This window comes from Xiphophorus couchianus, chromosome 3 (assembly GCF_001444195.1).
Source record: "Xiphophorus couchianus chromosome 3, X_couchianus-1.0, whole genome shotgun sequence".
NCBI classification, from domain to species: domain Eukaryota; kingdom Metazoa; phylum Chordata; class Actinopteri; order Cyprinodontiformes; family Poeciliidae; genus Xiphophorus; species Xiphophorus couchianus.
This window is the reverse complement of record NC_040230.1, coordinates 19,105,028-19,122,038: the sequence shown is the minus strand read 5'-3', so window position 1 is coordinate 19,122,038 and position 17,011 is coordinate 19,105,028. Positions and strand designations below refer to the sequence as shown.

The window sequence follows — 17,011 nt, the reverse complement described above, 5'->3', positions numbered from 1 at the left end:
ACTGAATCGTGGGTCAAGATTTCTGGTGGTTTCTGATAGAACAGGGTTGCACTCCATCCTGTGGAATTTAATTTCCATGTATGGACAGAGCTTCCACTAACTCCTTCACTTTCTCCATGGTTATTCTGGTCTAGTGCTCAACTGTCTGTTAACTCTTGCAGAACATGAACATTTTAGAGGTTATAACATAACTGGAAATGAGCAAACAGTTATGTGTTGAACTCTACGATATACCCAGTCATGCCTAATCTGCTTGTCATAATAATAATAATACCATGACTAAATGTGATAGCTGGGAAATAATAACATCATAGCATGATATGTAGACTGTACCAGTCTCTTACAAGGAAGTAATTGTTTGTGCAAGGCATGGGTGGTGGATCCCATTTCAGGGTTTTAATTACATTTGCTATGTTAGCTGCATTCCCTCTAACACTGCACACTACTTTGCTTTCCTCGTCTCTTTCTTGTGCCACTTTGAGCGGCTCTGTTGCTAATTTCACAGAATTATGTCTGTCACAGAACACAGAACAAACCAGTAGGCAGAACACCAGTTTGTAATTTTCAACAAAATGGCATGTAGAATGTGGTGGTTCAGGATTTCCAGCAGTCTGTTGTTATTCATGCTTTTTTTTTTTTTTAACCCTTTCTAGGAGCAAAGCACGTTCTCTGTCACATAAGCCTGGGGTGATTTTTTTGTTGGGGTGGGGGGGTTCTGCTTGGAAGTTTATAAGTTGGACCGAGAGCATCAGAATACTTTCTGAATCCTTTGTCTTCCACGACTGAAAATGACTGAAAATCTTATAAAATCATTTTAGCCAGTTCCTCATTTTTTTTGTTTTTATGGGGTCATAGCCTTTTGGGAAAAAAACAACTGACCTTAAAAAGCATGCCCACACCATTACATATTTTCCAATGGTGTGGGTGATGTTGTAGACATTGTAGGAGGAGAAGCAGCTACAGCAGACATCCATCCATCCATCCATTTTCTGTGCACCCTTGTCCCTAATGGGGTCGGGAGGGTTGCTGGTGCCCATCTCCAGCTACGTTCCAGGCGGGAGGCGGGGTACACCCTGGACAGGTCGCCAGTCTGTCGCAGGGCAACACAAAGACAGACAGGACAAACAACCATTCACACACAAACACACACCTAGGGAGAATTTAGATAGACCAATTAACCTAACAGTCATGTTTTTGGACTGTGGGAGGAAGCCGGAGTACCCGGAGAGAACCCACGCATGCACAGGGAGAACATGCAAACTCCATGCAGAAAGACCCCGGCCGGGAATCGAACCCAGGACCTTCTTGCTGCAAGGCAACAGTGCTACCAACTGCGCCACTGTGCAGCCCTACAGCAGACACATTGACATTTTAATTATTAATAGATATTTCCTTTGCTTGTCTTTGTTCTTGAAGCTGCACTGACGGATGAACAGTTCCCATATGCCTGTGCAGGTTGTTGGTGAAGCCTGCTCGATGCGAAATGTTAACTTTGCACAGGCTGATCTCTGCCTTTGAACTGCGTGTCACGTCAAAATGTATCCAAATATTTTCTTTCATTCGTAATTACTCTTTGTAGCCTCTGTCTAAAGCTCACTTTTCTCTCCCTCTTCTTGTCTCCACCTTGCTGGAATCTCCATCTCCCTCTTTCGCTTTTGTGTGCTGTGCTCTCAAGAATCTCTAAACAGCTGTATTATTCATGTTTAAGTGTAAGTCTTTTCCTCATGTGCCCTCACATGCTCCACATCAGTCCTTTGGGAAACTCCAAAACAGAGCGTAAGTAAACGGCTTCAGTAAATGCATAAATTGAGGGTTACTGAGATGACTACTGGGGGGAGAGAAGATCTGATTTCTCATCCACCCACCGATGATCCTGTATTGTAATGTTTGCCACTCTGTGGCCTGAGTTCATGTTTTGCTGCAGGTTAAGTGTTCAGTAATTGCTGCATGCTGACTTTTCACCTGAGCGCAAACATTTTAATGTCTCCCTTCTTTTCACCTTTGACGTCATTGTTTCGCTGAGCTTGCTGAACTCGCTGGGATTTTGGCACACACAGGTTTCCTGCAACAAAGCAGATGCTTGCAGTGAATTCATGCTTCAATAGGGACAAAACTTGGAAGTAACATCTATCAGATTCAGCACATTTTAAAGCCTGATATTATATTATGTTTAATAATTCATGACAGCTTATTAGAAAGTTTTATAGCAGTGGATGAATACTGAACATATAGGCTTGTATATGATCAGACTTTTCGCAAGTCTTGTTAACATTACCCTTGAGGCTGTTTTTTTAAAATGATTTTTCCTCTAGTGACCCTTATTCAACAGTGAATCAACACAGGAAAGTGGGTTGTGAGAGAAGGGGAAGACATGCAGAAAAGGTCAACAGGTTGGGAATCAAACCTGTGACGGACGCATTGAGGACAAAGGTCTGCATTCAAGGGGTTGTGCGCCCAACCCGTAGATAGAGCTTAAGATGAAGCAGTACTTTTGACTTGTTGAAACAGCAAAGAAAAATATTGCTCCTCGGAGACAAAGTTGGATATGAATTCCTTTCTACAGTCTGGATATTTCTGGCGGCTTTATCACTCATAAAATCATTACAGAAACAAGCCAAAAACAAAGAGGTATTCATCCCCTGAAGCAAATCTGAGCAGTAATTCTTCCAAGTAGCAATTTTCTATTTTTTTTCACCCTAGTCTGGTAAATTCCTGCACTTGTTTCAGGTGTTATAATTGTTGATTACATAAAAAAAACAACCTACCAGTGATGCTGTGTAATGACATCAAGCTGAATGTGGGGGAGTGGGAGCTGAAGACTCTGCAAATCTGGCTGATGTCTCCAGAGTGAAGCTTTACCTTTCAGGGATCAAATGCTTCATTTGAGTTTGTCTTTCTGCTTGAATTTCCTCCCACATGGTCACTCTTGTGCTTTTCTTCCAAACCACCCACTTATTCATTGGGTGATTGTAAGCTTGAGTTTTATGTCCTTTGCTGTTGTGAACTTCTGCTTTTATGTCTTTGTATAGATTTATTTTTTTCATTATCTCTCCCCCTATTCCAGCTTTATCCCTTCGTTTGTTCAGTTATTATTGGAGTTTTGGATTTGTTTCGCATTTTCTTCTTGTTCTAGTTTATTCCTTCTGTAAGTTTGGTTTCTCGTTTTTAGGTATTGGTTTTATTTAGTTTGAGTATTTATTTTTGTCTAGGTTCTCTTCTAGTTTCATATTTTTGTCTTTGCCTGTCTCCACTAGAAGGCCTTGTACTGGTTCTGCCTCAGTGCGCGCCGGCCACTCAGAGCCGCACTGGCTCTGTGTGGATGTTAACAGTTTTTAAAGGGACAGACAGTATTATGTAAAATTGACTTTTTTTTAGCTTTACATTATGTTATAATGTTATTACCTCACCAAAACCGTACGTGGAGTGTTGCCTTTATTCTTTCATGCATGAGAAATCCTTGAATTTCCATGGCAACCATTCTGCTGTACAAAACGCCTGGGTGGACCTAGCCCCGCCTTCAAGATGCAGCTCCTCCTCATAGCTGTAGTTTCCGAGCTTCTGCCTCACAGAGAAGCCCTCCCCACATGTCGCCCCTACTCAGCTCCTCCAGAATAGCAATTAGCTATTGCTATTGCAGGTGTTGGCTATTGTTCCACCAGGCAACACCTGGTGGAACAGCGAAACTGCTGCGCTCATTATAGGAGCTGCTTATCAGGGCAACACTTGTAAAAAACATTGTTAAAGGGTTAATAGAGGAGTTGTCATGAAATGCGGTGGTGAGGCAGATGCAGCAGACCCAGGATGCAGTGAGAAATGATGGTTTTAATGAAGAAAAGAAGTCAAAACAGTCCAAAAACACAGGCAGCACGACTGAGCGGAAGCCAGGGCTCAACGCCGGTAGCAACTGGTTTACAAGTGGACACACTTAGGACTGGGAGCACGTTAGACGAGGACCCGACAAAGACACAGACACACAGGTGACACTAAATACACAGGGGGTAATTACGGGGACGAGAAACACCTGGGGGCAATCAAGGGGAAGACAGGACAACATGGAAACTCAGAAACACAGAAACTCGAAATAAATACACAGGAAAAACATGGAACATGACAGGAGTGATGTTGTGATGACTTTCTGCTTGGAAAACAAATAATATTGCCCCTTCAAATCACTTTGCCATTTAACCCCTTTTCCCCAGCTGCTAGTCATTTTTTTGTCTACTCTCACTCGCTCTCTTCCCAGCTGCAGTCAGTTACATCTAATTAGTTCCTTGTCCTCTCCACTCCCCGTTCACTTCTTGTTCCTGCTTGCCTGTTTTTGCTAGTTTTGCTTTTTATCATTAAACTATGACTTTCTCCTGTCTGCATTTTGGTCCAAGTTAGAACACACCAAACATGATATGATATGATGAGTGGGCCAAAGCCAAACACTTCGCACAGACCTAAATTTTGGCAGACGGACGACTCTCTGTGAACAAAATGACACAATTTGCATCCACGTCAATGAGAACTAATTTTGGCACTTTGCATGAAGTATATCGGGGGCTTTACAGTCATGGTCTAGGTCCGCAGTATCATGAGTGGGCTTATGGCAGAGGACTGCACCCCTCCCGACTTCTGATTATCTCCCCCTTGTGACCCTTCACGCCAGATGATGGCAACATGAACCGGTCATTCCTTTACACCCACATAGTGAAAGAAGAAGAAGAAGAAAAAAATAAATGTGAGGGGTATGGAGAAAAAAAAATGTATAAAACTAGCTTTCTATGCATCACAAATTTGAACAAACTTCTAGAAAACTACAAAACAGCTGAAACACTGAGTTCCTTTAAATCCAGGGTAGAACCCACCTGTTTAGTGTTGCCTTTGACCCATGATAACTGGAACATTGACCAACATATTTGATGTATTCATGATTTTAACAATGGGGCTCGACAAAATTTAACATTAATTTGTGGTTTCACAATTTGTGACTGTATGATATGTTTAGGATGGTTTTATGTTTTCATGATGTAGAAAGTTTTGAACTACATTGTTGCTTAAACATGCAAGACAAATAAACTTGACTGATTGATTGATTGGTTGATAAAGCTACAAAATCTCACGGGACTGAAAAATCAAACCTAAGTTCTTAAAATCGACCAGTTCCACAGAGTGTGAGATGCTGGTTGCAACCTACTCCCTATCCCCAGCTTATTTACACACACCCCTCACAGGAAATAAGCCCTGCCAGCAAACCAGATGTGAGGGGGTGGAAGAAAAAAAGGGGATGAACACGGGAGAGAATAAGTGAAAGAAACTCCCCATGTCTATTTGCACGCCCCCAGTTCCTGCATACGCTCAGACCAACACCCGTTCTGTGTAGGTGGACTAATTTCTCTGTTGTCTGTTGGCTCAGGCTTTAAGAATCCAGGGAAAAGAAAGCTTCCTCTGGATTTATTTTGCAATAGGTCTCAAAGCAATACGTTCAATTTATAGAAAACAGTTCTTCCTAAACTATAGCTCCATTTGCGGCACAGACTACCAATCCTGTTATTATTGATGTGATCACATACATCCAACACTGTGCACCCTTTTCAAATGTTGCTCCGGATCCTGAAGGCAGACCGAGTTTTTTTCTTCTTCTTCTTTTGCTAGAGTCTGCAGGGGATATTAATAGTCATCTCAAGGCTATAGTTTGAGGGAAGCCTTCAGAGCCCAAGGCTTGCCAGTGTTCTTGATTTACCAACTAAACGTACAATTATGTGCGTACCACACAAATACCAATTTGGGTGTGTTGAACAACCAGCAGAGGTTTTATAGGAGAATTTCAGCTTTAGCAGAATCCAATATGCAATGGTTAGAAGTTTGGGGGTTTTAATGGTTTGAGGCAACAGCTGTGAGGAACCTGAGAGATAAAATGCAACTGAATGTGTGGACTTTTTGTGTCTGTGTGTGTTTTTGTGTGTGGGAATCTAAAATAGTAATGACACGGTGCTTTTCCTTGCATCACTCTAACACGCCCTGTATTTGTCATTGAAGTTTTATGCAAACATCTCCATTTTGCAGCTCTACAGAAATCTAAAATGTGTATAAATCTACTTTGACCTTTTGGAGAGTAGGTTACATATAAAGATGTTGTGTTGAAATTTCTAGTTCAGGACCAACTGGGAATCTTCTCTAACCTGAAACCCCCAAAAGTTTGTTTATCCTGTTGCGGCGTTCCGAATGGAAATCAGACCCCAGTCTCCCTGCTGTGGAGAACCCAGGAATTTTGTTTTTCTGAGTCAAAACCAGTTTCAACAGCTTTCATTTACATGGCTTAGTAATCTTTTCTTGTGTGCATGTGTGTGTATGTGTGCCTGAAGTTCACCACACAGAGGGAAAAAAGCTGAACCTCAATAACCTAAACCACTTCCTTACATACGTCTCTGCTTTTGACCGCAACGTCTGGTTGCCCCTCAACAGATATATGCATAATCAGTCTGGACTCTATGACAGAAAACAAGCCTGACGCTACATAGCCGCACATATTTACAACACAGTGGTCTCTCTGTTCGTCCAAAGTTATTTGGAGCAATGACATTAAGGAATCGGATGATGCCAAGCATGGGGCAGCAGAGGATTGAATATGAGGAGGTTTTTAATTTTTATGCACATTAAAACAAACAGGAAGTGTAAAATAAGACAGGATATGGAAGATTTAGGTCACAGAAGAGTTTGTTGGTATTTTTATTGTCTAATTTAGTCATCCAGCAATCATGTCCTGATTGCTCTTCAGATCCAAAGAGGCATTTGGGTGCCATATGTGACGCTAAAAGACTTGTCCAAATGCACTGCTGGCTCACTGGCTGTTTATGTTTGTTGCACATTTTTAATGACATTGTTTGCTAATAAACGCATGTGTCCCGTTCTGGAATGCGAAAGCGACCTCAGACTTTCTGGACTAGGATGTATTGAAAATTTACCTACAGCCTTGGTGAAATCTGAAATTTAAACAGTAAAATAAAGACAACCAGTGGCGGCTGATTCTTTGCAGGTTATGACAAAATAAACCTATCAGGCTGGTGGAGATATTTGTAGGGTAGTCAACAGATAAATACAGATATATTAAAATGATGCATATTGTATTCCAGCAACAGAAGCATCTAATTTGAAATAAAGAAATCTTGCTATAAATTGACATTATATTCTTTTTCAGTTCAAAGACAACCGTAAAACAAACAACCACCAAAACATACGAAAAACCAAGCTTACACAGAGCCTCTGTGAGGTAAGTTGAGCCAACTTAATTCCCAGGCATTGAGTGTCTGAACTATAATTATTTCAGATTTCAGATTCAGCTTTGAATAACTGCATTTCACTCCTTGACACAATCACAGTCATGAAAAAAAATACAAATAAATAAAACAAGACATACAATATATTTTAAAATGAGGTCTACCTATTGAGTAATGATTGTTTCCTGGATGTGTGGATTGTGTTTAGCTTTTAAATTTGACCAAATTGCTAACATTGGCCATAATGTATGTAATGTTCCAATTCAACGTTATGAAGCTTCCTGGAAATTGCCTGTCCTGTAAACAACCATCCTCTGCTGTGAAGAGAGAAGTGCCGATCCAAACGAAGTGGGTGTTAATATTAATTCAATATTTAGAAGCCAACATGGACTGAATGGCTTCGTTCACGTCTTTGGCTGCCATTGCTAAAACTACAGGCAAACTACAAATCTGAAATAGCGAAGAAAATCAACGTCATCGTTCACGACTTCATTTGCTGATTGACCTGGTAGAAAATGTACCAGAGACAATCCAAGTGAAGGGAAGAAAGTGCAGACCGTGCAATAAGCAATATTTTATTTGTGATTGCACAGGAAGCCAATGGCTCCCTTCACAAAAAAAAAATTAAAAAAGGTTTTCCTTTTGCTGCATTTGATCTGTCCACCAAGACATTAAGGAAAACAGGTGAGAAATTACTTAGTCTTGCTTGCTATCATACCTAGTCATTATTTATCAAGCCACACCTACTTACAATTGTGCACGAGACACGTTATTGTTCGTCCATCCTCATTGGCTAAAGCATGTGACTGACCCTGGCCTGACCAAAATTAGCCCCAATAACTGAGGCTAGACGTCTGTCAAAATTCATAAAGCTGTGCAATTTCCTGCATTTTACAAGAGTTTGCATCAGAATGTAGACTGCACTTTGTTTAGTTTATTTATGGTTAGTTAAGCAATTTGTTTTCATGGTTAATTGAGAATAGCAAGCTTCTTTACTTGTTTTTACTCATGGACATGTCTCTGGGAGGCTTTGGTACTCGTTGAGCTGTGGGTGCATGTCCTTTGTGCGGTGAACACGCATCCAAAATAAAATGGAATTGTTCCTCCATTTTGTGGTGCAATTTCTTTCAGTTACAGTCAGAAGAGGAACCAAGAGGAAAGTGGGTGGAAGAATAGAAATTTAAAGCAACTATACTCAGTTGCTTGTTCCTTTTATTTATGTCAGCAAAAACCCCATGAAAATTTTTTTACCACACATTGAGGCTAAACTTTGATCAACCACCAAAGCAGAAGCATAGAGAAAATGATAAACAACACTGCAAAGACAAAAGTATTTTTTTTAATGAGTAACGTAGCTACAATAATTTATGATCTGTAATAACTATTTGGACTTTGACATCTTTCCATCCCTGATTACCTGACCTATAAATGATGACTACCAACTAAAAATAGCCATTTACACAACTAATAAGCTCTAATGAGACCAAAATGCATAGAAAACTTCAGATCAATATTGAAATGAATTATAGTTTTGCATTTAAAATTGCTACAGTGGAAGCTGTCAGATTGTTTTGCTCTCGCCACGCAAATGAGCAATTCGATGTCTTTGTTTCTCCTGATAATGGCACCAGATCACAGGCCGGGTGATGAGAGCAAAGATACAACAGTGAAAATATTACCCTATGTAAGGTGTAAATGTTATCTATGTCTGCATTTGTTGACATGTGAAAATGCTAACATACAGGTAAGTGGAAAATGACATTTTGTGGAAAAAAAAATAAATCTGTCAGTGTCAAAACCTTTGGCCATAACTGGAGGAAACCACAAGGGCTTGGTTGGTCCTGGGGGGAAAAAACATTCAGCTTGAAAGGTTTATCCATCCTAAAGTAAAAAAAATTTCTAGCAACAATAACAACAAAAACAGAAGCACATTTTGACCTGAGCAGCTGATCATCTCCATGTGACTTTCCATGCCTGACGACTTGGATTTTAATGCCATGTTTCAGCTTTTTTGTATTTTAAATGTAATTAAACATATTTAAAACAAGTGAGTCAAATAATCTGAGTGCTACTCAGTAATGAAAGGGATGAGAACCTGCCTGTGCTGGATGGGAATGTGTTATGCTTGGCGCTTAAGTGTTTAATCATATGGTTTGGGCAACAAAACACCCTTAAATAATTCCCTGTCTGGTGTTGATAAACAGCTATGCTCATACGTGAGTAATGGAGCATTATACCTGTCACTTCATCTTCATGCTGAAGCTCTGAGTCAGTCGTGATTTGGCATCGCTCTGATGTCACATGCTGATTTTCTTCACACTATATATTAAAATCACAGAGTTTGCAGGAGTCAAACCAATTAGTAGAGCGCTTCAGGCAAATGTAATGTAGTTTCAGCTTCGACATTTTGAATAATTATAGTAAAAGCATGTAAAACCAAAAAACTTTTGTGCATTTGGAGCATCCAATTAAATATTAAGAAAATATTGTCTGGTAAGATGAGACAAGCATACACATCCTGTTTGGAGGAGAACTGGATCCGATCAATGCCCCCAAAATACTGTACCACCAGGAACATTTGGAGGTGAGAACATCTTGGTGTGTAAATGTTTTTTGACATATGTGGCAGAATTTTTAGAATTGCAAGAAGGATGAATGGAGAAGCGAATTGAGACATTCATGATAAAAGCTTGACGATAAAACAAACAAAATCTCAGTTGGCTCCAAAGCATTAAAAATAAATCAGTTAGATTGGTCCAGTCAATCGGCAAACCTCAATCCAACCAACAATCTATGAGATTTCTGGGATGTTTTTCTGAAGTAGGGAAGAAAAAACATTTTTAAGAAGGTTAAAACTCAATCCTTTGAAGGTGAGAACTTAAACCCATTTATTCATATAACTTGTTCAATACAACTAAGTATACAATTTGTAGCCTCCTGTTTTCCCAGAAAGCTAATCTTTGACCTACGTGTGCAGGCTGGACATAAAAACTGTGAGCATTATTAAAAACAGGACATTTAGACCTCTGTGCTTCAGAACATTTCAGCTTATGGATGTCAATGTCCTTACTTTACAAGCACATCACATAAAATATAATAAGGACATTAAGGCAAAAGGTTTGACTGAAAGTACAAAAATGAGAAAATTAGACAAGGTTTATACATTTTCTGAGCGATTTTTCCTGCACATATACATTTTTTAAAAACTTTATTTTGGATCGTATTCCTTAGGTTTACTTTAGATTCAGCATGCCTAGGGAAATGTAACATATGTTTGAGGTGATAAAGGAGCTTAAAAGGAGAAGATAAGAGGACTAAAATACCTAACTTAAAGAGAACAAGGACACATTAGTTACAAACCAGAAAGAGGCATGGAGCTTTTTCTTTTCCTGATCTTCTTAGGCGTTGCAGGTATATTTTATATTCATTTATATGGGAAAAATGGGTGGCAATAGAACTTGTAATTATAATTGACACCAGCAAATACATTTTCTATATCATGAAATGTGAAAAGGAAAATGTAATTTTACTTCTGGGAGCCAGTGGCTCAGAAAGAAGAGATTTATCCTGAAACCTTCGGATGTTAAGTTCGAACCCCTGCTCTGTCTGAAACTGGCAAGATTTTTCTAAATAGTAGCCTTGTTTCTGTCTGACTGCCCTTGGGTAGCAGAGGCTACAATGTGTGTATTAACTGCAAAGTTCTTTGGAGTCCGTTGACTCGATAAAGCTCATTACAACTGGAGGCAATTTACCATTTCCTATTTGTAACGTGCAGCTGGCCTGGAAGATGATGAAAAGATTGTTGGAGGATATGAATGCCCGAGAAACTCTGTGCCCTATCAAGTGTCGCTCTTCACTGGGTACAACTACTGTGGCGGCGTTCTGCTGTCTGATCAGTGGGTGCTCTCGGCTGCACACTGCAAACCAAGGTGCAACATGATAATGAACATCTTTCAATTTATTGCATACACAGAGCTGTGCAAAATTGTTCACACAGCTTGAAGTTTTTCATAATTTTTCACATTACAATTCACAAATTTTGTGTATTTGTTTTGTGTTTTATATGACCGACCAAAGCCAACTCATAATTGTGATTGAGGGGGAAACAAACCCATCATTTACACTTTTTTTTTTTTTTTTCAAATCAATATCTGAAAACTGTGCTCTTAAATCAATACTTTGTAGAATCATATTTGAATGCAGCCTTCTGGGATCTTTTGCCCATTTCCTTCTGTAAAATAGCCCAAACTCAGTCAGCTTTGTTTACATTTCTTAATGAGGGATTGACTGTCAGTGCTCCACAAAATATTCAAATGTTGGAATGTTGTTTTATAGTGTAATCCTGCTTAAACTTTGCTATCCCTAATTGAAAATATAATTTAAAACCTAAGCAGTTTCCTTGTGATTTTAATCAAGTGCAGCAGTGCTGGGGAAGCTAAACTGGCTTTCTGAAATGTTCCTTTTTCAGCTCAAATTTAGAAGTTCGACTGGGAGAGCATGACATCTGGGAACCCGACCATACCGAACAGCACATCATGTCTGCCGCGTTCATTCGCCACCCTGATTACAATCCCCGCACGCAGGACAGTGACATCATGCTGATCAAGCTGAGTCAGCCTGCTATTCTGAATAACTATGTGCGTCCTGCAGTGCTTCCATCAGACTGCGGCAGTGCTGGAACGATGTGCCAGATATCTGGATGGGGGAACATTCGCCCCAGTGACGAGGGCTGTGAGTTAAACTTTGTATGCTGTGCAATTTCCAATAAATGAGAAGAGATAAGAAAATGAGATGGAGAAGTAGCTGACTTCGGTGTGTTTACAGCAAGGTACCCAGACAAGCTGCAGTGCCTGGAAGTCCCTCTGCTGAGTGATGACACCTGCTTCAATGCATATCCCTTTCAGATAACTGAAAACATGATATGCGCTGGATACCTTGAGGGAGGGAAAGATTCCTGTCAGGTAACATCACTATTGCACATCAACAGATGTTTTTTTTATCTTGCTGCAAAATATGACATCCTGTAATCTCTTTTAAACTTCAGGGTGACTCTGGGGGTCCTATGGTGTGTGAGGGACAGCTCCAGGGAGTTGTGTCCTGGGGCCACGGCTGTGCTCAGAGAAACAAGCCTGGAGTGTACACAAAAGTTTGCAATTATGTCTCCTGGATCAAGACAACAATGGCTTCTGGCTGAGGTGTAAAGCTAAAGGCTTCAGATGTACAGGAGAAAAATGAGTAAAATGAGTAAAGTCAAACAATTTGACATATTTGTGTAAAATGTAGTTTTTACTGGTCCGTAAGATAAAATGAGGGTGGATTATTTTTCATATAAGTAAAGGGAATACTTCACATTAAGTAAAAAAAAAAACTTTAAAATGCTGACTTCTCTCAATGTGACTTTGAAAGAAAGAGTAGCTGTTGAGGAAGTCCCATCAGGTCAAGTGTGAATTAAACTTGATTCTTATTCAAAGAAAGACAACCCATCCAAAGAAAGACAGAAAACAAACAAAAACAAGGAAAACAGGTGCCTGGAGCTGTAGCCGTGGTGGGAGGAGCTGCTCTTTCCATTAGACTTAGATGAAATGGCAACATCAGGTAGAATGAGGGAAAAAATCATACCCCTTACTGAGTCCAAGTGGGCTCAGTGGGGGGTTGCAAAGAAACCTCTGCATATATAAAGCAACATAAATGCAACATAAGGGTGGAGGCCAGCAAAGGCAGTGAGTTCAGGGAGGATGAGTTCATAGCCATGGAATATGGCTGTGTATATTACTGCATGGATATCCATGCAGACTACATGTATATCCATGCAGTCTGCATGGATATAGATGCAAAGACAGTGAACTTTGCCACACAGCTCTCCCAGCCAGCAGTCTTTAATATGGTGGAAAGGTTTATCATCGTGGCCTTTCAGAGCCTGCCACAGAACCACAGATGTCTCCGGGGAAGCATGGTGGGTAAGAGCATCTTGTTTACATATCATCCCAGAGAGTTAAGAAAGACAGCCAGCCTAAGCCAACACAGGGAAGCCAGTTCAGATAGAAACCGTTGCTTTATAGTTCGGGCAGACGGTGTTCATTTTTCCATTCTGCTGTAAGTATTCACCGGTACATCTCTGTGGTGATTCCAATCCTCCAAATTATTATTGTAGCCATTCCCACTGGACCAAACTAGCAACTTCTCCAAAGTCAATTCTATCTTGCCAGTGAGCTCCAGGGTCTGCAAATCTCTGCTTGAATCGCATCCAGCTTGCGCCACTGTTCCCACAGCATGTTAGCCTGAGCGTCTGCTAGTTGGCATAATCTTTCACACTAGACAGGCAGCTTGACAAGGGCCGAAACAGCTGCCGACAGCTTCTGAATTTTCCAATATGCCAGGTCTTTACTCTCGTAATTTTATTTATTTATTATATGTTTCTTAGCTTGGCCCTACTACTCCGTCACGCAGTGTAACCCCAATTGTCTATGCAGAATAAATCCAGCCTGTAGTGTTATAAAACAATATGCAAACATCCAAAATGTAACTTTTTATATACACATGGATACAGGCACATGTTTAAGCCTTTCACATGTTGACCAATCATAACAATAGACTGAGCTGAAATAATGTTTTATCTTGCAGCTGATTACATCTAACATGTCCAAATGCCTTGTGTATGAATCCTAGGCTGTTCTGAACATAATTAGATGCATGTCAACACATATAAGACTAATCTTTTTCTGCTAGTTAAGAAATTAAGCTTCTGAATTGAGTGCATTCCCATCTTTTCCCCAGTAGAGAACTGATCAGCTCATTCTGAGTTTTATCTCACTAGGAACACTCTCTTTGTAAAAATGCAAACAAGGGTTTTTTGTTTTGCTTTGTTTTTTGAAAGTAGCTTATATTTCCTAACATAGCAAAAACAAGAGTTTGAGTCAAGCTCTCACTTCCTGGCTGAGAGAAAAGCCAAGAAGTGAATAAAGAGAGACAAGCAGAACCAAAAGAGTGTTCAATTGGATTAATCAAGTGGATCACTTTATTCCTCTGGGTTAATATTTGGATGCATATTTGGCTTTTTAACATCTTATTTTTAAAGTTTATACACTTGTGGTAGAAACGAGCAAGCTTATCTGAAAATGTCTTTTTGTAGTGTGTCTCAATTTTCTGATATAGCAAAGAGACTCGAGTATCTCAGCTATATCCAGAGATCAGTGCCAGAGGACAAACCACCAGACTAACTGGCCACAACAGATGTGTGTGTTGATATTAGCCATAGTCAGAGCCAGGGACACACCTAGGTTAGGTGAATGACTCCTCTTATCCTCCAGCTAATGAGCCTCAATGGTGTGCAGGTCCATCTAATTACACCTGTCGTCCATCCTCCAATGGAAGACTGCCACTCCATGGCTCCCTCTGGTGGAAAACTGTCTGCAAGGAATGAAAGAATAGCAGCCACACACAACCCAAACCCCAGCGCCTAGCAAGGAAACAGTGGACTCCACATTCTCGGTTTCTGTAACAGCATTATTCAGCAGTTTTGCACTTTCTGTAAACATGTTGCCGCAGTAACTACACCTGGAGTAAATGTGTTCCTCATTTCTGGCTAAGCACATCTCATGTTGATATTGTTTATCACAACACATGCACAGGAAATCTGGCACGAATACCAGCATCTTCCAGAAACAGGAAGACATCTGTCCGACATACAATGACACGTTGAAGATGGAAAAGAAGTGGGCAGTAACAATACAATTGTACAAATGTTGTATAATTAATGTCGAATATTTTTTTTTTCTATAAGCAAACCTTTTGTGTTCTTTAGATTAAAATTTACAAAATCTTCTCAGAAGGAAGAATCTTATTTTAGACAATCATTAGTTTTGGACTTTACAAATCTGGCATTTATTATATAGTGACAAGACAAAACCCATTGTAGAAAAAACAAAAGAAGAGCAGTTTGCACCAGCCATGTAGGAGGCACAATATACATGTGACAGAAGATATTCTGGTGATTTCATGCAAATGCTGTGCATAAAATAAACTAAGACTGTTTGAGGATGCCATGTTTTCCATGCCATACCCATGGAAACCATGGGGGAGGCAGCATCATGCTGTGGGGTACTCTCCTTCATCAGCTGTAAGGAAACTGGTCATGACAACATCAGAAGGAAAACCTGCTTGAGCCTGGAAGTGACATTTCATGGCAAATCCTTGGTTTGGAAAAGGCAAGTGAAAAGTACACACCTAACAGTGAGGAACAGTTGCCTTTCCAGATGGTCTCCATCCACCCTGAGATAGAGATATTAGCAAAGCTTACATAGTTGGGATTAACAAGATACAAGTGTTTTCCTTAGAGCAGGGATCTGCAATTCCAGTCATTCTTCTAGATATGTCAATGCTTCAACACACTTGAGTCAAATAATTTGGTCATTACCAGGCATCTGGAGAACTTTACTGGAAACCTTTAATCCACGGACAGAAATTCCCCAAATTTTCTGTTGGGGTGAGTAATTGTTGGATCTGGGCTTTAAGAGTATGCAATGTTTTTTCTTTTCCCCATTTACTGACAGCTAAAGAACAGGTCTATGTGCGAGATGTCAATTCAAGTTATCATTTAAGCAACAATTATCTTTACTAGAAATGCAAAATGCTCTTCACATCTCTCCACTTTGTCAAACTGACAAGATATCACCAAACAATTGTCAAAGAAAACTGTGTCATACTGATTATAAGTGTTTCAAAAGCCACATGGGCATAACTCATCGCCGTAAGCATGTAAAGCTGTAAATCTAAATGCAAATGGTTGGGAACGTAATATTGGGCATAACAGATCAAGCTGCCTTACATGTGGTCAGAACATTTGCAGCAACAAGCTCAGACTCAGATGAACTTGACAATGAATGGGTAGAAAAGATTGCCTCCGTAGCCGAGGAATAAAACTGTCACTTAGAACCAGCCAGCTGTAAATCATGGCAAAGTGTGCTGCAGCATGGCTCTTTGTGGGGGAAAAACTGTAAAGGATGCACACCACTCTGGCATGAGCTTACTGGCAATAGAGCAAACGGCAATGTTCGACTGATCTTCCTTTAAGTGTTTCAACCTAAGTAAGGTTATAAAATGATTTTGGTGACATCATGCATGGCAAAGAAGACCAACTGCAGTTAAGAAACTTATTCTCTCAGATGGTCTAACTATTTTAGTGAACCTCAGAAATGATTTAAGTGAATTTGGTTTCTTGGGCGTAGCACAGAGTTTATGAGTGAGTCACCGGGCCCTTGCCTGACCTCCAGATAAAGACTGCCAACCTGGGAAGGTTTATGAAGGCCTGTATGCAAAAATATTTTGTTTTCTTTAAGGGACATTTACCTTAACAGGAGACTGTTTATAGCACAACACATTTGTTTATTGGTTTATTTGGAATTTCGCAAGAAAGGATATAACTTCTTCAGAAGCCAAGACATGTAGACGTTGGTCAAGTAAAAATATCAAGGAATGTAACGATGATTCAGTTATATGACAGAGCAGCACAACAATTCAACCTGTTCCTCTTAAAAAGATAATAAAAAATGGCATATATTCAGATTAATTCTCGTGCTTATTGAGCATTAACTGCATTTTAATGGTACTGCAGAGGTTCCTCAGTAAATAAAACTCACATGAGCGGGATTTTAATGAACAAAACAAAAAAATAACAAGATTCAACTGTGGAATCCGGGAATTTCGGATAAACCTAGAGTTAAAGTTAGAGAACAAAAAACAGCTTTATTTCGCTT

At 39.9% G+C, this 17,011-nt stretch overlaps 1 protein-coding gene across 1 annotated transcript; it reads left to right on the top strand.

Moving 5' to 3' along the window:
* Nucleotides 1-10,603: 10,603 nt before the first annotated feature.
* On the top strand, nt 10,604-12,522 carry LOC114139660 (trypsin-3-like). Its single transcript, XM_028009701.1, has 5 exons — nt 10,604-10,670; nt 11,035-11,188; nt 11,728-11,990; nt 12,084-12,220; nt 12,304-12,522. Exons 1-5 carry the CDS (start codon nt 10,631-10,633, stop codon nt 12,451-12,453), a joined length of 744 nt encoding a protein of 247 aa, XP_027865502.1. The 5' UTR covers nt 10,604-10,630; the 3' UTR covers nt 12,454-12,522.
* The last annotated feature ends 4,489 nt before the right edge of the window (nt 12,523-17,011 follow it).